This window comes from Podarcis filfolensis (assembly GCF_964270895.1).
Source record: "Podarcis filfolensis genome assembly, chromosome: 1".
In the NCBI taxonomy this organism is placed as follows: Eukaryota; Metazoa; Chordata; class Lepidosauria; order Squamata; family Lacertidae; genus Podarcis; species Podarcis filfolensis.
In genome coordinates, this window is record NC_139604.1 from 89,368,320 (window position 1) to 89,388,555 (window position 20,236).

The following is a 20,236-nucleotide window of genomic DNA, read 5'->3' on the forward strand; positions in this document are numbered from 1 at the left end:
TGCAGCCTCTCAGCTTGTACGTCTTTTGTTTTCAGAATTGTGGACTCTGCAAAATGTGCGCAGCCTTCCCTAACAGATCAGGATAGTAGTCCTGAAAGGCAATATGATAAATATTGAGTTTTTTAGTTATAGCGGTGCTGTCAAGAGTTACATTTTAGATCATGCTTTATTCCCTTTGGAAAGTCTTTTGTTATGAAGATGCTGCTGTCTCTGAGAATCCCATCAATCACAGAGTAACCCAGTGTCCTGCATGTATATTGATAGGGTTTGTTGTGAGGCAGGTTTACAATACATGCTGACGGTTCATAGGGTTTTATTTGCAGACAGGTTTCATTTTCAAAGACTGCCCTATATAGAAAGCAGTCTGCTTAAATGCAAAGCAACAGCTACACAGGCATTCTCTAGGGTGATCAAATCTGAAAGGGGGTCGAGGAAAGTACAGTAGAGGAAATCTTAGCAGCCTGGTTTGCACATCACACTAAACCATGGCTCAGCATTATGTGTAAGCCACGTGTTGCACTCTGTCTGTTAAGTTGTGGGCGAACATATCAGACGACACAGCGATTCTTCCAAAGCAGCTCTTTATTTGTAAGCTGGAACAGAACTGAACTGAGGAGCTCAGTCAGCCTGCTTATATAGAGCTCCACTAGAATGCAACAGTAACCATTTTCCATAACTAGCCAATCACTGAACGTCACATTCGATCCTTCATTTGCATACAAACTATCCAATCACTGAACGTCACTTTCAATCCTTCATTTGCATAACTATCTACAGTATCCCCCTGCTGGCCCAGGGTGAGAACTTCAGTACATAACACCGTCAACCCTGAGTTTTGAGAAGTTAGTTCTTCGCAGTACTCAGTAGCTGAAGGAGGAAGTGGAAGGAGAGAGAGGGAAGAGGGGGTACATATATGGCTGAGAAGGTGAGTGGAGGTTATCCACAAAACACCGTTTGAGAATTATTAGAATCACTATTTCTTACAGATCAGGGTGGGGAACCTGTTTGACTTGCAGGCTATATTTGACAGGAGTCTCCAAGTCAGACCTTAAAAGCACCTTCCGTGGTACTGCTCAAATGAATTACCTCCCTTCATTTTCAGAGGGGATTCTGATGTAAACCCCTTCCTGAGTCTGAATCACTTTAACTGTTGTATCACTGTAAAGCTACCCAAATAAAGTGTGAAGCACCTTTGTACTCAAGTACCTATTTCACTAGACTTTCAAAAGAAAATGATTGCTTGCAAGAGTGCAATGCTGCTGTTGCAGAATTATTATTATTATTAATATGATTATACATTGCACAGCTCTGATGCAGAGTACTGAGGCCAAAGTGGGAGAAAGATGAGTGCTGCTTCAGGCCCGGCTTTACCATTAGCAGAGTGAGGCAGCCACCTTGGGCAGCTCATTTTATGTGTCATGAAAGGGCTGCAAATGGTTGCTGTGTTGCATTGCTACTGCCAGGGAGGAGAGATGCCCCAGTGGGATTTTCTGACTAGCCTTGAGTGCTATGCATCTATATGCACTGTGGAGGGTACCATTTGCTGCTCTCCCTTGGGCAGCAAAATGTCTTGAGCCAGCTATGTGGACCCGCATCTGAAACAAAGAGAGAAGATGATTTAGAAACTGGAGCCACTCCAGGCTCTAACCTGGACCCTGGGCTATTCAAAGCATATTTGATGTAGACCATTGACCAGAGCAGGGACACGGGTGGCGCTGTGGGTTAAACCACAGAGCCTAGGACTTGCCGATCAGAAGGTCGGCGGTTCGAATCCCCACAACGGGGTGAGCTCCTGTTACTCGTTCCCTGCTCCTGCCAACCTAGCAGTTCGAAAGCACGCCAAAGTGCAAGTAGATAAATAGGTACTGCTCCGGTGGAAAGGTAAACGGCATTTCCGTGCGCTGCTCTGGTTTGCCAGAAGTGGCTTAGTCATGCTGGCCACATGACCTGGAAGCTGTACGCCGGCTCCCTCGGCCAATAAAGCGAGATGAGCGCCGCAACCCCAGAGTCTACCACGACTGGACCTAATGGTCAGGGGTCCCTTTACCTTTACCTTTATTGACCAGAACATTAATTGACAAGTTTCAGGTTTCTTGTGTTGATATACAACTTGGGCCCAGGATACCTTAAGGATTCCTAGAGCCCTTATGTGCCAGCTCCATCACTGAGATCATCCAGGGCTTTTTTCTGGTGGTACTCAACTGTACACAGTACTGGCACATCCCTCCTTCAATCTTGCGATGATCTCCATGTTCCCTTCCAACTCTATGATTCTACCGTTCCCGCCCTCATCCCCCATGCCCAGATGCTAAGAAAAGGCTGTTTAGGTGGAAAGGCAAGCATCAATGCTTTTATCCCCTTGCCCTTCCCAGCCTTGCATTAGAGCAAGGCTTCAGAGGTGCCCATGGCACAGGAGCCTGGCTGTCACGCATGCACACTGCCTTTCCACCCTTTAGCTGGCAGTGGGTGGGGCCTGGAGCTTTTGGTGGGCATGGAAGGAGGGCAAAAAAAGAAGCCTGGGGCATAGGGGGGTGGATGCAGTCCCTGTGAGCCCATGAGTGCCCAGCTAGTTGGCGGCGCTGCTACAGTGAGGCCTAGCCACTGTGAGGAGATGGGGCAGGGCAGGCGACTGCTTGTCTGGCTTATCGGGTGGCGAACATTTTGGGGGGGTCCCATGATTTGCCCCCTGTGAAAAGGGCAAGAGTGGAAGGCGGATCGCTACGAACCTGGTGAGTACCGATACCGTTTTTCCTCGAAAAAAAGGTACTGTACTGTGAAGCACCATTAGTTACCCCCTACAGGGGCCTGATGGCCTCTACCAGAGGTTGGATGTTTACCATTGCCAGTAACAGTCAACAAGCATGCTCAGTTTTTACTTTCAGGCACCTCTTGAAAACTTGGTTGTGCCGGCGGGCCTTTGCAGCTGTTTAATTTTTTATTTGTTATATTTTATTACTATTTGTGTGTGTGTGTGTTTAAAGAATCAGATGATGTTCTACGTTTTTAGTGTATATCGCCTTGATATAGATGCACTTTTATAAATAAATAAATCCTTGCTGCGGGCAACACTGTATTTCAAACTGAACCAAAACAGTTTTTTTATTCCTAAAACTCTGGCTACAGTAGGATCTGATGATAACCCATTTCAGGCAGAAGAGAATTCAGCCTTTTCATCCTAGGAAGGATTTGGCTATGCTTGCTTGTGTCTTATACCTTTCCTATTGACAGCCCTGCTTCCTTGGGGTGCAAATTTAGTATGGCCATGGACATTGCTTACATCACATTTTATTTTTCTGGCACAGAATTTTGACTCGTATCGGCTCAGGATATGCAAAGCCCTGATTATTCCGTAATTCCATTGCCTGATTGTTCTGATGTGACAATTCTTCTTCAGTCTTTCCTTTATCATTCAGCCGCATTCCTTGTCCTAATAGCCACTGAAAACACCAGTTCTTATCATCCCAGCATATAGCTGGTTTTTGCATATTTGAAAGCTTTTATCCACCCCAACAGTACTTTTCTTTTCACACAACTAATAAGATTGAGTACTCCATTTTAGAAAGTGGCAAGTTCATTCAAACATCATAAAAATTAGACATTTACGGCTTCAGACTTACACATAGCACAGTTCTCGGGATTCTGGTAATTGAAAATAATCTCTGCTCTGTATAACAGTGAGGAGATAATGGCCACTGATGCTATCAACCCAAGCAGGAATAAGGAAGCACAAGTATGCAGGATGAACAGATAATGGGAATGCTGTGCTGAATCCTAATAAACTGAATAAACTCTAGCAGTTGAGGCAAATAAAAGGCCTGATCAGAGGGAAAGTCTTTTTCCTTCCTAAAGTAGGAAGTGTAAGCCAGATCTCATAGTGGTACAAAATTGTATGATAATACCAATGTAAGATGTGGAAAGGCTTGAACATTTGTACGTTGTTCAGTCTTCTGACATTTACTTTCTCTTTCTAGAGCAGTCACCTTTGATTTGATTCCAACAGTAATTCTTTCTTTGTTTCAATTTTGTCCATATGCTATAATGATTCCTGATGCACTCCCTCCCTGTATGCATTGGTTCTCTCTCCTCGCAACAGGATTGCACCAAACTCTGTGACTCAGACTTGGAAGGCCCATAGGGGCCTCTCTGCTCTTTCCTTCTCTGTCCCATCTCTTGTACAGTTGCTCTTATATGGCACATACGGGAGCTTGATCATTCATTCATTCATTAGATTTCTTACCTGCCTTTCAGCATGAAGTTCCAAGGTGAGCTGCAACCATTTAAAAGCACAATATTAAAATCAGTTATGACAAATAATGGTCAAGAGAATAGAGTGGGTCCAGCAGAACAAGCCTTGCAGAAGCAGAAGCAGCATGGCTTCTGAAGGAATAAGCCCTGCTTACCAACATATTAGAGTTCTTTGAGAGTGTCAGCAAGCATATAGATAGAGGTGACTGACATTGTGTACTTGCTTGGACCTTCAAAAAGCTGTTGACAAAGTCCCTCACCAAAGACTCCTGAGTAAGGTAAGCAGTTATAGAATAAGAGAAGAGATGGATTTTGTGCATCAGGAACTGTTTATGTAACATGAAGTAGAGAGTAGGACAGTAAGACTAAAAAAATATTATTATTATATTTACTTATAGCTCACCTTTTTCCAGACTGGGACTCTATGAGACTTATAGATTAAAAAACAACAACACAGAGATAAAATCGAAAAAGTTTAAAACATAGAAAAGATTATTATTAAAAAGTAATCACAGTAATAGAATTAAAACAATATAAAAATATCAGTTAGAAAAGGATCTCTCCAAGCTAAGTGAATAGACAATAAAATGGCAAATGTGATTCAATGTAAACAACTGTAAAGTGATGCATGTTGGAGCAAAAAAAATCTTAATTTCACATATCTAATTCTTTGGCGATCACTTGTAGCCAAGTAAGACGCTCATGGTGTCTGGACCGAACGAGGACTTTGGGGTTGTAGTGGATAGTTTGATGAAGAGGTTGACTCAGTGTGTGGCATCTTTGAAAAAGGTATGTTTCATGCTAGTGATCATTAGGAAAGGAGCCATTCACCTTTAGCATGTGCCTTGAAGGTTCTCACCAAAACTTTTAATCAGGAAGTTCTAGAAGGTTCTGAACTTTGCTTTCCACAGATATAGGCAACCTTTCATAGAATCATAGAATCATAGAGTTGGAAGAGACCACAAGGGCCATCGAGTCCAACCCCCTGCCAAGCAGGAAACACCATCAGAGCACTCCTGACATATGGTTGTCAAGCCTCTGCTTAAAGACCTCCAAAGAAGGAGACTCCACCACACTCCTTGGCAGCAAATTCCACTGTCAAACAGCTCTTACTGTCAGGAAGTTCTTCCTAATGTTTAGGTGGAATCTTCTTTCTTGTAGTTTGGATCCATTGCTCCGTGTCCGCTTCTCTGGAGCAGCAGAAAACAACCTTTCTCCCTCCTCTATGTGACATCCTTTTATATATTTGAACATGGCTATCATATCACCCCTTAACCTCCTCTTCTCCAGGCTAAACATGCCCAGCTCCCTTAGCCGTTCCTCATAAGGCATCGTTTCCAGGCCTTTGACCATTTTGGTTGCCCTCCTCTGGACACGTTCCAGTTTGTCAGTGTCCTTCTTGAACTGTGGTGCCCAGAACTGGACACAGTACTCCAGGTGAGGTCTGACCAGAGCAGAATACAGTGGTACTATTACTTCCCTTGATCTAGATGCTATACTCCTATTGATGCAGCCCAGAATTGCATTGGCTTTTTTAGCTGCCGCGTCACACTGTTGGCTCATGTCAAGTTTGTGGTCAACCAAGACTCCTAGATCCTTTTCACATGTACTGCTCTCAAGCCAGGTGTCACCCATCTTGTATTTGTGCCTCTCATTTTTTTTGCCCAAGTGCAATACTTTACATTTCTCCCTGTTTAAATTCATCTTGTTTGTTTTGGCCCAGTTCTCTAATCTGTCAAGGTCGTTTTGAAGTGTGATCCTGTCCTCTGGGGTGTTAGCCACCCCTCCCAGTTTGGTGTCATCTGCAAATTTGATCAGGATGCCCTTGAGTCCATCATCCAAGTCGTTGATAAAGATGTTGAATAAGACCGGGCCCAAGACAGAACCCTGTGGCACCCCACTAGTCACTCTTCTCCAGGATGAAGAGGAACCATTGATGAGCACCCTTTGGGTTCGGTCAGTCAGCCAGTTACAAATCCACTGAGTGGCAGCATAGTCAAGACCGCATTTTACCAGCTTCTTTACAAGAATATCATGGGGCACCTTGTCAAATGCCTTGCTGGGATCAAGGTAGGCTACATCCACTGCGTTCCCTTCATCTACCAGGCTTGTAATCCCCAGATGACTACTCAAAAAACCAATTACACTACCTGTTTTTCTGCTGGGACGTGACCTTTTGGTTTAGTCGATTAAAAAAGCTCTAGGACAGAGGCGTAAAGGTGTACACCTTTTAATTTTAGAAAATCTCACTATAGTTGATATACATTTTCACTGACATGCCTGTTGCATTTAATCAGGAGATAAAGGATTCCAACCACAGAGTATTTGGCTTAGTCATGGATAGAGAAGAAGCTGGTTCACTCTCATTTTTCATGGCAATTGGTTTTCCCAGTAGTACCAACTTGAATCCAGCTGGTTACCTCTCACTGCTCTTATTTCTCCCTGAGTATTTGAATTTCCATTGGTTTCATTAGAAGTTTTAGGTTTGGAAAGAATGTCAAGGGAGGCTCATAATGGTGCTTAGAATATGAAAAGCCGAGCAATTAGCTGAGCACGTGGTGCCCGAAAACAGTTTTGGCTGAAAGCCACTCCAAATGTTATTTTCTTTAAATGTCAGTAGTAATGCAAGAGCCACAGTTTCTAGCTGAATTAGATGAAACCATTTGTCTATAATGGCTCCAGGAGACTTGCTACAGCACTGCCACTGCCACAGAAAATGTTCATGCATCTCCCTTCTTAGAGAATGAAAGACGTGGTTTCTCTCCTAATCTTTGGGTAGAAAAATCTGGCTGTGTGGGGGTAGCAGAAATCTTTTGCTAATAGATTAAATGAATGCAGGCCTAAAATGTAATTAGTTTCATTTGTTTGCTTGTTCATTTTGAAATTTCTAAACCTAATGTTGATAGAAATTTGTTTGTTTTGTTTTTAGATGGGGAGGGTGAGAATTAGCCCCATGCAGATTTTATGCAAATTTGGTGCCCACCCTTTTTAGTGATGCAAATCCTTTCTTGGCAAGGCATAATTGGCCACCCTAAAATTCAACAGCAGTCACTTGTTGACTGACATACACATGACACATGTCTGGTCAGATCTCTTGACAACCTTCTTTTAAAGCTTGAAACCAGCCTTGTGTGGGGAGTGGGAAAAAATTATTCAAGGTCACACATACTCCCAGGCTGCTATTTGCCTTTTCTGGGGGTGGGGCAGGAAGATGGGCGCCCAGATTTTGCCTCTGAGGCTATTACAAGTTTCTGAGGCAAGGGATTTCAATTAGGAAGAGTGTGAGAGAAAGAGTCCATCCCCTGGTGCTGCTGCTCCATCAATTGCCCCCCCTTCTCCGCTGCTACACAAATCTACAAGTGTATACCCTTTCAGACAATCACTTGTACACATGTAGAGAGAGAGACAGTTTGGATCTGAGTTCAGCAGAACATGTGAATTCAGTGGGAAATGGCTGAGGCAACATCTTCCCCCAGCCATTCTGCCATTGAAACTTGCACTCTGCTCCAGCTATTTGTCATTAAAAACACACTTGAGGGAGACTGTTGCATGTGGCAGCCGGAAAACATCTAGTCTGGACCCGAAGTGTCTGGGTGACAGTTATCATCAAATAGCCAATGTTTTTTTAGGGCAGGCTTTAAAAAATCTAGTGTCACAGTGGAGGTCACTCGTGTTGAATTCTATGGTACAAAAGATAACTGTATTCAGAGATAGAGAACATGTTAGGTTTTTATTATTATTTAAAAAAACCACCCACCCACCCACAAACACAAAGCAATATTTGCACAATTCATATCTCTCATGGAAAAGAGCACAACAATAATAGATGAATATGAAGCACAGGAAGTATAGAACCTACACAGCCCAATTTAGTCTGGGGAGTCATGACTAATTCGAAATCCATGTTTGTGAATGATCTGTTCACAATTTGTTTTTTCCAGAGTTCACCCCCCCCATCATGTTCTCCAATTATTTGTTTCACTGTTCTGGATGTTCTTTGATGCTTTGTCTCTCCATGTGAGAGGCAGATAATTTGACCACCCGTTATGTTTACATTTCTTCAGAAGCCAATGTCTCTAACAGTGGCTGTGCACAGTAAGTGGTATTTGTGTTCGGTTTTATAATATTTGAATTTTAGACTTTAAAAAACCCTGAAACATTATGAAGTGTTGATGAGCCCTCAGGTAGGACTTCACTATTACAGTCTAGCCAGTCTGGTAGTGAGTACCAAATACAGGGGCTTAATACTGCAAAATAGGTTATGTAGGTATCACAAACAGATAATTGGCAACAGGGATTATTTTTTAATTTATTGGGTTTTCTGAATAAAATTGGGGGCAGGTGGGAGAGGGAATAAGGGCTGGCATTTTGATGCCAACCACAATGCAGCAAAAGCTAAACTAAACTTACATGCATGAGGAATACCATCCCGTTATGAACACCTGCCTGGAATCACCCACTGTAGTAAAGAAGATAAAATTAGATCACCTTATATATACTGTTTGGAGGGAAAATAGGACATAAATGTGAAAAATTAAGAAGTGAAGGAGTTATGACCCCCATGAGCAATATGTGTAAAAACTGGAGGTGAATATATGGGTGGCACACTCATGGTGATATGACAGCTAGGGCTCTGTTGAGCCCACAGCCATCTGCCCTCAAGCCTGAGAGGACCCTACACAAAAAAGCACTACCTCCTATTGGTTAAGGAATCATATTAGCTTATGCTATTTTCCCCTTCAAAATTCCAGTCCCCTTCAGTACATTAGAGGGGGTAAAAGCTGTATGCTGCTCACGTCTTATTGTCCTCCCACGTTCCCATGGATAGTTTTTAAATGTTGGCATTATCCTCTGCTGAACAGTCAATTGTACAACAGCCATATTGAAAATAAGCTATTTTAAATGTGCTAAAGCTAAAAAACCCAACAACGCTGGGATCGTTAGAGCTGGAAGAAAAGATGTGTCTTCTGTGTTCTGTGAATCAAAATAGGATGCATTTTCCAAGGCTGTTCATTTTATTACACTGGCTTTCTTCTCTGTGGGTGTGTGAGCAGTTACTGACAACAGGCTCAAAAATGGCTTTCTTCTGCCATTTTAACAAATATTTTTCTTCATTTGTGCACTCTGCTTTCTCTCAGTGAAGCTGTACTTCCGAGAAAAGCTTTCAGGACTGTGGAATCAATCACCCTTTCTATGCAGCGCAGAACAATTTTAGGTCTCCTTTATTGTAGCAACCACACTCATTTCAGCCTGGGGTGAGGAGAAAGTGTCTATTGTACCAACAAGGGGGGGCATTGTTCAAACAAGGCAAGTGGCGGGGTACTTACCACATCATGTTTGTATGGGACTGTAAATTGTGTACTTCCTATTACAGAGTCTTTGAGCATCTTAGTGGACACTTTGACAGTGCTCAGCCAGGTCTCCACACCAGATAGTGTAGCCTTTGCCAACCTGGTACCCTCCAGATGTTTGGGACTAAAGCTCTCATCAGCCTCAGTCAGCATGCAATAGTCCAAAACATCTGGAGGGCACCAGGTTGGGAATGGCTGAGATAGTGCCCAGTGTTGCAGTCAGGCTCCTGGCCTTTCGTTTTTTTGGAAAATCCAATCAGAGGGGAGGCAACTGTTCTGGGGGGGGGGCAAGGATGATTGATTTCTTTCCCAGACCTAAACCAGCACTCAACTGCAGGTTGAAACTGTGTTCTACCGAGTCATGTGCAGATGTGTTGCACTTTAACATTTTAAAAAGTACAGTTTCCCCTCCCCACAAAAAAATAAGCATAGCATGCTGATTTGAGGAATTATGAAAACCAAATTGAGAATTTGCTCCTATCTCAGTAGAAGAATGGCAGATGAAGATGTTGGACTTTTTGGAGCTGGCTGACCTGTCTGGAAGAATCTGCGACCAGAAGGAAGAGGAGCATCAAGAAGATTGGAAGAAATTGAAAGAATATTTAGCCAAATATTGTAATATAAGATGTTAGAAGTTACTTGAAAGTGCCAAACAGGCCTAGGATTAGAATGAGAATGAATTGTAAAAGATTATGGACTAGATTATTAAGAAAAGAGAAGAGGATAGAAAATTGAAGGAGTTAATTTTATGAGAAATATGATTTTGGAGAACTGTTACAAAGTGATTCAATGAAATTCAGTTAGAGGGGATTTGAGGGAGTCAGTTGACAATGAAAGTTAAATTGAGTTTTAGAAGTAATAAGTCTTTTATTTTTGTTTTATTTCTCTTTAGTACTGTAATGTATTTTCTTTTGTGTGTTTTATGTGTTATGTTTGTGATAAATGTGGAAAATTAATTTGAAAATTTGAAAAAAAGAGAATTTGCTCCTATATAAGGGTAGAGGGGTGGCGGTTATATGGATTTGTTTTGTGCAATTTTAGTCCACTTTAATTGGGCAAGCCTACATTTCCAGTATACACTTGAATCCTACCCGCAAAATAGTGAATGTGGAGACACCCTCAGTCGATGGAGTAGAAGGAGAAAAATAGTCCTTTCTCCTGTCATGAGCATAAGAAATTACATGGTCATTGTGTAGCAGGATAATTACCTAGACACCATCTTCTTTGAGTTTGTCCTTGAGGTCATTGCCATGCAATGTGGTCTTGGTATAGAAAGGTCTATATTATGTAAAATAGGTCCTAAAAAGCTCTGATTTCATACACAGAACTAAATCTTGGTCTTGCATCCCTCTAGGCATCCAAGCCACCACAAGCAGAGAAAAGTGGCTTACGGGGTTTTGATGAAAAGGCATATGTCTCCTCAAAGCTGCTGAAGGCCGGAGAAGATCCTTATCGGCAACATGCCTTCAATCAGTTAGAGAGTGACAAGCTCAGCAGCGACCGGCCCATTCGAGACACGAGGCATTACAGGTACTGTATCAGACTGCTGCCGTTTACAAACCATCACCTTGTGCTAGACTATCTTTGCCAATCCTTGAGTCATCTTTCCTGTGAGGAAGACAAAAGTAGTGTTCACAGGTAAAGCTAAGAAGGTCCTTTTTCCCCTAGCACAAGCTTTCCTTTTCTGTTTTGAACATGCAAAGATTATTAAGACCGCATGCAATGCAAAGAACAGGCATTTTAAACATGTAAGCTGGCCATAGTTCCAGCCATGTCTGCAGAACCTAACTGGAAACAAATTGTCTATAGTTTTGTGGAAGTAGGACTTGTTGGCATGGTGCCATGGAGCTGTTCTTGCAACAGCAGGGTCTCTCCTGCCAACCTGGACGGTTGGTGCATGGGGCAGGCTGGCAGTGAGATTGCGGTTGAGAATTTAAGTGTTTCAGCCTCTATGTGGAGGGTGCAAAACAAACTGCTTGGGATACCCAGAAGATGACCTCCTTGCATTTGTAGCTGCCCCGACTGTAAGACCTTAACTGGAGATGCCTCTCTAGGTTCCTCCACCTCCTGAAGTGAGGTAGGTGGTTTCAAAGGAAGAGGAGGGTCTTATTGGGGGTGGTTCCTTGCTTATGGAATACTCTCCCCAGGGACTTGCCTCGCACCAGGTTTTTCTCCACCAGGTGAATACCTTTATCTTCTCCCAGATGGTTAACATTTCATGCTTTTAGCTCTAAGAACTATTTTGTCATCTCTTGTTGGTTTGAAGTGCTAATTACTGATTTCATGCTATTGTGTGGTTTTATGCTGATTTTGATTAACTTTGTGTCACTGTTGCTTTTTCATATTGATTGTTTTTAGTACTGTTTTGCTTAGACCAGCACAGTGGATAAGTTCCTTTTAAATGTTAATTATTCTTCATGAAATGCTGCAGCAGGCTAATGCTTTTACATGTAATTGCCACTTTTGGAACAAGCCAGGACCCTAAACTAGGGTATGGAACTGGGTTAGACTTTTGGCTGGTAACCCTTAGTTTCCTAGTTCAGACAAAAGTAGAAACTATGTCTTCTTGGTTTAATTGAAAAGAGGAATGAAGGGGCTTTATGCACAGGCAACAAGCTCATTCATACCTCAGCTTATTAAACTGAGATATGAGTGCTGTGTTTTCAATTCAGTTGCTGCATGAGGCATCTGAGCTGGATACTGATATTGATTTTTAAAATATGGATTTTTGTTCATTCTTTCACAAATTTTGCTTTAGGACATTCATTATATGACCAGTTAGAAGAAAATCAGAAATACGTGAAAAAATCTATGTACACTCACGTCCGCCCCACTTCAGCCAAAGAGAGCAATTTCTGAGAATGGAAACATGAGTACCAATATGAGTCTTCATTATTGTTGTTTTGAAGCTACTGCTCACAATCCTGTTTTAAACCTGTAGACACCAGATTATTGTCGATTTCCCCACTGTGTTGTGTGTATATTCTTCCATTTCTCCAGCGTACCTCACTGCCGTTTCTCACATTTCTCCACTGCATTATGCATTCACAAACAGAAACTAAGTACAAGCCTTGATTTCCATACCCTTTCTAAATACCTTGCAAGTCGTTGCAAGACTGGACTGTTGAAGATTGGACCGGCAGCTGTACAAAAGAGCTGAAGGACTGAATATTTTCCCCATCCATCCGCAGATAATTCGAGGCATTGCTATCTCCGCTGAATTGTAAGCTAAAGAATGATGTTAGAGGAAAGCATCTCAGCATTTACCAGTTCACAGTTATTTAAGTGCATCAGGAGATAAGATTATTTGAAAGAGATGAGGTGGCAGATAAGACTCTGAGGCTTTGGACTGTAGATTGCTTTTATTATCAGCAGGCTACTGTTCAAAGCAATTGAGTTGGCAGGTCTATCTAGCATAAAGCCAAGAGCAGGATATGAATACTTCAACAATTCAGGCCCCCATTTGCAACATACATTTACAGCACTATTATACCACAGTCATGGCTTCCCACACAGAAACCTTGGAACTGTAGTTTGTTAAGGGTGCCAAGAGTTATTAGGAGACCCCTATTTCCCTAACAGAACTGTAAATACCAGAGTGGTCCTCTGAGTGGTCCTCAGGGAACTCTGAGAATTGTAGCTCTCTGGGAGGAATAGGGGTCTCCTAACAGCACCCTTCATGGACTAGTTCCCAGGATTCTTTGAGGGAAACCATGACTGTTTAAAGCGGTATGATACTGTTAGCATCGCCCTTGAGCCAGTGTCACCAACTGGACTCATCCACTCAGCCCCGACTGGGCTAGGCAAGCTGGGTAGCACTTCCAGAGACCACTTTCTGCACAGGAACAGGTCAAAGTGCTGTGGACTCACAGCTTAGAGTTGTGAGCACCGGATTCACTTCTACAAGAAAACAGTCGTCGCACAGCAGAGTATATCAGAGTATAGCAGAGTATAAACGACTCGGAGAGCAGCTCTGTAGAATATCTTCTTTATTCTATCTACAAGTATAATACACAACTATATACAGAGCTAAATGAGGTCTAAACTGAAATGCTGAACTGCACTGTCTGCAGCTGCTCTTAGCAGCAACCTTATCTATACACACGATCTCTCTCTAACACTCAGTCTCTCTCTCTCTCCGACACTTTGATGTGAGGCTGGAGCGGAATAAGTAGAGAGCAGAAACCGCCCCTCCTCTCTGAAGAATCAGCAGAGAACATCAGCACATTATTGGATATGGGAGGGGTGAAATCTCCTCAGATACTGTGTTAATATACTGTGTTAAGATACAGATGGGGTCTTGAGATTGCTGACAAATACCTGGAGACCATACATTTGAAATCTGAGTGTTTTGTTAGTGTCTTCACAAAATTATCGTTGCCCCCCCCCCCATGGAATACAAAATTCAAAGTTGTGAAGGTAAAAAGAAAAAAAAAGAAAAAGTCAGCTGTTCCCTACAACTTGAGATCTTGGTTGTGAGTCCTGGAAGAATAGCTCCCTATCTTGCAGGCCTTTTTCTACCCGACCTGGGAGGGGAGGGCTCTGACTGACTCCAGCTACAAAAGCTGAGGCTGCTGAACTGAATATTGGACTAGGGTATTGTTTAGCTGGGTTTGTTGGGCTTCATTGTGCTTTTTTAATGTTTTGTATATAACTTTTAAGTGTGGATGTGCTATGGAAATGCCATGTTTACCTGAAAATGCCTGGTTTACCTGGAACCAAGCTAGGTATATGCTGTATTGCCCATGCCAAGCTGCTGGATTCAGGTCCCTAGAGTGCTTTCACAGGCATACGTGAAAACCCCCTTAACTGCTGATTATTATGACACCATTATTCTTTATATTGCCCTTCCTCCACAAAGCTCAGTGTGATGCACATCATTCTCCTTTTCAATGTATCCTCCTCACAACTCTGTGAGGTAGGCAAGGCCGAGAAATCGTAACTGGCTCATGGTCACACAAGGAACGTCCTGACTGAACCCAATACCCTGAGTGCTAGAACAGCACTCAAACCACTAGATCACACCACTGGCTCTTAAGCGTTTAAGAGGCTTTATACTGTATAGCACTTTATAACATGTACAACACACTATCAAGAAGGTCAGTATTACATCCTCCACACTGAGGATGAGGATGAACTGTAATATTTATTTGGATATTCAGATACAGTAGTGCCTTGGTTTAGGAACAGTCCTGTTTACTAACTATTCTGTTTACGAACTCCACAAAACCGGAAGTAGTGTCCCGGTTTGCGAACTTTACCTCGGTCTAAGAACGGAAGCCGAATGGTGGAAGGGCACCGGTGGCAGGAGGCCTCATTAGGGAAAGCGCGCCTCAGTTTAAGAATGGTTTCGGTTTAAGAACAGACTTCTGGAATGTATTAAGTTCATAAATCGAGGTACCACTGTACTGCTTTTTCATTTAAAAAAACAAACCACAAAGCCATATACGGTACTATACCATGCACTACCTTTGGATTGGAAATACAAGCTCCACTATTTGCAATACTTAAATTAGCAGACTATCAGATAAAACCCATTTTACAAGGAAATGTAACACTAAAAAGTAACCATGAACAATCAACACCAGGACAGAAGAGAAAACCAGAACATCAGCTGAAACTGCTCCAAGTATCTTCAGTGACACTGCCCTCAGATAGACAGTTTTGCTGGTATGACTGTACTTGCTTACTGATAGCCCCCCAGCAAAAAACACCCACACATTGACAACAACAGGCTACCTGCCCCTGCGGCAGACCCAGATGCCAACTTTGTCCACACGCAACACTATTACAGGACCTAATAATGCTATTCACAACAACAATAATAGGGGTTTAATTCGCCTTCTCATCTTCCCATGTGAAACACACACACACACACACACACACACACACACACACACTCATCTAAAATCTACATAGAACAAACAGAACAGTATTTATGCAAAATAATAAACAGATACAAATCTGACACCAGACATGGTAATATTCAAAAGCTAGTAGGGGCACTTTTCAGCCTCCAACGACACCCGCAATTTCCCTTAAAGTAGCAAAGGACCTTCAGGAGGGAGGCAGCAATGCAAAACTGCAGAATTAACAATGCATCAAGTGGTTCAATGCTATAACTTGTGGAGTGAACCAAGACAAATGATTTTTAGCACATTACATATGTTAATTGGCTTACCAATGCCAGGATATCTGTATTATTAGCAACTGTTATGCAAATTGCAACTGTTAATTATGTAATTATCACTGCCTGTCTGTCTACTCTCTCTGTTGTTTATGATCCGCAAACAGCCTCCACCCCACAGAGCGTGTGTGTGTGTGTGTGTGTGTGTGTGTGTGTGTGAGATATGCCTGTAACTCAGGATAACACTTCATGCCTATGCTGAAGTGGACTAAGTGGATTATAGTTCATGAATGCTTATACCATAATAAATTTGTTAGTCTTTAAGGAGCCACAAGACTTCCTATGAGGGCTATCCCTCTGGAAAATAAAAATGCCTGTCATTTCTCTATATCATGTGGCCTTAATAGCATTTTAAAAAAGCAGCAGAAAAAGAAAATGTGAATTAGTGCAATGATATACATAATGTGTCTTGTGCCTGATTCTAGTTCTTCCACTTACCCTTCATCAGAGCGTCTTTTTATGCTTAGAAATTGCAGTAATAGGCCACTGTCACAGTAATAAAATGCTGCGTTAAAAAATAGTTGTCACTTAGAGCGGCCATAAAACAATAGCAATGAACATTGGGATAAAAAATAGTAGCAGTTTAGTGATAGCCATAAACCAATACTAATAAATGCTAGAGCAATATATAGTTCAAATAAGTCCTGGGCAGAACAGCTATCTTTTCCAGCTCCTGGGGAAAAGGAACTGTAAAAGTAGCCCTGATTGGCCAAATGTCACACCCCTATTCCTTTGCAATGCCCCCTCTATGTCTTCTCTTTTGCTGTACCATGCTCCAAAAATCCCCTATTCTGGAGTCTCCTGGCCTTTCATGTTTCAGCACTTTATCTTATTGAATCCGTCCTGCAAGTTGGGTCTGTGATATCTGTTGGCGCCCTTCGTCTTGCTCTGCCAATGCCCACTTCTCCCCTATGTCTTCACCTGTGCTTTAATAGAGTGTTTTCACAAACAATGCTAAAAAGCAGCTGTTGGTCTCAATGGCCTGGTTCATGTGTCACATTGAACCATAGCTTAAAACAAACTATAGTTTAATGAGAATGTGCAGTGGGCTGGTGCTACCGCACCACCCAGAAAACAAGTCAGAGTCACTTTGTTGTGTCACCTGAACCTGGGCTTGTGATTGCTCTCTCTCAAACAAACGATTAATGGTAGCCACAGTTTGTTCTTGGTTGACTGCTTATGGGTTTGTTGGTTTTTGGAAGAAACAAACCATGAGTCAGGTTCAGACAATAGAAGCCAGACTCTGGTTTGTTTTGCCTGTGGTGCAGTAACTGTACGGGAGGAATGCCGCATGAACTTTTTAACAGTGTGTACTAACACACTGCTAATTTACGTTAAGCCATTTATATGCAAAATGGGCTTTTGTTAACATAAACCGCAAAGTGAAACAGACCCGCTTGTACATTAAATGTGCATTCTATAATGTAGCTTTTAAAACTGACGTATGAACTGCAATTTTGGCTGGTTTGAGGATCATTTACGTATAAAAAAATTGCCTTTTTGTTATTTTTCGCTAAAAATAACAAGCCCCCCATTTTTTTTTAGTAAAAAAAAATTCAGGGGAAACTGCATTTTGAAACTGGTTTTGGAGCTATTTGCAGAGTAATAGCTGAAACGAATGGAAATGGGCTATTGTTTTTGGTTTGATTTTATATGTTGTGGTCTTGTTTGTGAACTGCCTTGAGACCTCCAGGTATAGGGCATTGTATAAATTGAACTAATAATAATAATGATGATGATGATGATGTCAACAACCCACGTGGTGTGGGGCTGGTCTGGACGGTGCTCTGTACTACTAGCACCATTATGTGACTCCCACCAATAAAAGCTTGGAACCTCCCCTTCTCCATAATTATGGCCGATTCATAGACGTCCTGCCACATCATCCTATCAGCTGCTGCTGGGCCTTGTAGGAATCAACAGTGCAGCTGCTTCTATAGAGCCATAGATTGCCATAGATTTCCCTCTCCCGGTCCTTTGGAGAGAGCGTGAAGCAGATTCCAAAGGGATGGGTTGATACCAACTTTTTTTTGTTAGTGCTGTTTGAAACCAACATGCTTGTTAACTGGTGTTACTGGCAGTTATAATCCGATGGATACTAAGTACTGCTGTCAGCACTGCCAGCGTGTGATGAATTGCACTCCCGTAATAAAAGAAGCTATATGGGGAAAAGGTTGGCAGGGCACCAAAATTCCGTTATCGGCTGTTTGGTAAAGATGTGCATGAGATTTTGTGAGCTTGGCAGCAGTTTTGGGAGTTTTACTTTCCTAGCAAATCCCCCATTTCATCACATGCTGTTTCTCTCTGTTTGTTACAGGTGTGCCTCTGTGCACTACGGGGCCGACCTGCCGGCAACCAGCATCATTATCACTTTCCATAATGAGGCTCGTTCCACCTTGCTCCGCACAGTGAAAAGGTAAGGCATGCTTTTAGCTCCGACGGGACTTGAGGTTTCAGCCCTAAACAAACCTGCTTGGAAGTAAATCAGCGAGGCTTACTCCAGAGTAAGAAGAGTTAAATCTGTCCTGGAAAACTGCAGTCCCAAGTGTATTTAGTGGGAAGAAAATCCCACTGGGCTCAGTGGGATTTATTACCAAGTAACTTGGTTGCAATCTAGCTGTTTAGCTCATTTGATAGTCAAAAAAAAGCACCTGAACCTCTATTTGGATAAATCTGCAGACCATTTGTTCACTGGATGCTTGGTGATGGGAGTTAACCCATATTGCCTGCTACATCCACAACCATCTCTTTCATAAACTGTGGTTCTGCTTGCATAATCACAGCATTGGTATCAATGTGTTAGAGACTCGGGGCCAAAAATTGGTTTTGTTTTTGTTTAAACCAACTCCCAACAATATACCTGCATCCCATTCCCTTTTTAAACTCATTTAAAGTCCCCCAAACTATAATCATCGGCTGTTACCACCATTCCAAATAGGCTGTCATAAGAACTTTGGGTTGTCCCAGTTTTTTTGTAGAGACCAGATTATATGTTCATCAGTCATGTATAGGACATATCTATGTAGGTTCACAGACTGAAATCCCCCAATGCAATAGATTAAAGTAGACAAGGGCTAAAAAGCTGAAGTCAGTGCAAAGAAGGAGCAAGTGAGGAACCTGCAGCCTTCACTCCTTTTCCTGCTTTTTTATAGACTACCATTTATTAAGCCAGGAGAAGTTTTCAATTAGCAATAATTGAACCTCGGATTAACCTCATTGGCTACAATAGTGCCTGAGCCAATATCTTATATGACTGCAATATACAAGTTATAACTGGGCAAAGCATGAATGATGACATGTACTTGAGCAGGGACACAATATACTTCTGCCCTGTAACAAAGTAATTTAACACTTCAACATACGGTATGAAATTCCAGAATAGGTAGCATTTCTACCTGACAACTCTTTAGATATTTGAGAAATTCCCCAGGGTAATTCAGGGCACTTATTGGGCATCAAGCAGCAGATGGAGAGGTGGTAGTGATGGGGAGAGGTATTTTGGTATGAGAATTGAACTGGGATCTTCATGCAGTGCATATATTCTGGCACTTTAATAATAATAATAATAATAATAATAATAATATTGCCATCCATCTGTCTCAAGAGACAATGGAGGAGTGTGCCTCTTGAGTGAAGCCAGACTGTTGGACAGTTACAGTGTCTGCTGTGGCTGTAGAGGCCGATATGGGAGAGACAAGTTTTGTTGCAGCTGGGGCAAATGAAGGTGTCTGGTTGTGCTGCTGCAGATGCACCATGGCGTTTCTTCTTTCTGCACTCCTCCTGGTGGTCATTCCTCCTCTGGTCACTGTCTCCAGGCACTGCAGCCTTAATGATGATAATAGTAATGATAATATACAGCAAATGTCTTATAACTCAAAAGGCACTGAGAATGGAAGGTTTTTATCTGGTGCTGAAAGATGGCCGGTGCTGGCCACAGCTGAACCATAATGTGTGGGTATTGTGCAGCCAGGGTGCCATTGCTGAGAAGGTGATCCTTACAAGCCACAGTCCTTATGCGTGCATGTACAAATTACAGTTAAAAACAGGAGTCACACCCCAAAGTTCTGCTTTCTATTTTAACTCCCCCTTTCTAGTTTTTGTTTCAACATTATTCCATTAGTATATATTTTTTTAATGTAATAAAAAAAAAGTCAGCTGAAAAACTTTTCTCAGGAGGAGGGATTTGTGAGAAAGCAGCAACCAATCAGGGCTGGGCACAGCCAGTTTCTGCTGCAAACTAGCAGACCTTGTGTCTGCCTGCCTAGTCTCCATCAGGTCACATAGCCCCGAATAGGGTTCAGGCATGTGTGACATATCCAATTTTTAATATATATTCTTTTCATGCATCCTTGGCTTGGCTGCTTCTGGTTTTCTTTTTGCCGCAAATAAACATTTTCAGTGACCATTTCCCCCAATATCTTTCCGGGCTAAAGAATGCAGCAAGACTGTTTAC

The 20,236-nt window shown here is 42.2% G+C and overlaps 1 protein-coding gene across 3 annotated transcripts in view; it reads left to right on the forward strand.

Annotated features, from left to right (window-relative positions):
• GALNT16 (polypeptide N-acetylgalactosaminyltransferase 16) overlaps window positions 1–20,236 on the forward strand; it is a 139,884-nt gene that overhangs the window by 63,474 nt on the left and 56,174 nt on the right. For all 3 annotated transcript variants that reach the window (XR_014546465.1, XM_083607137.1, XM_083607136.1), the window contains exons 2-3: window positions 10,951–11,126; window positions 18,101–18,199. Coding sequence is in view for 2 of the 3 variants with exons in the window: in XM_083607137.1 (XP_083463263.1) it covers window positions 10,951–11,126; window positions 18,101–18,199 (275 nt within the window). In the remaining variant the exon portion in view is untranslated. The remainder of the gene's footprint in view (window positions 1–10,950; window positions 11,127–18,100; window positions 18,200–20,236) is intronic.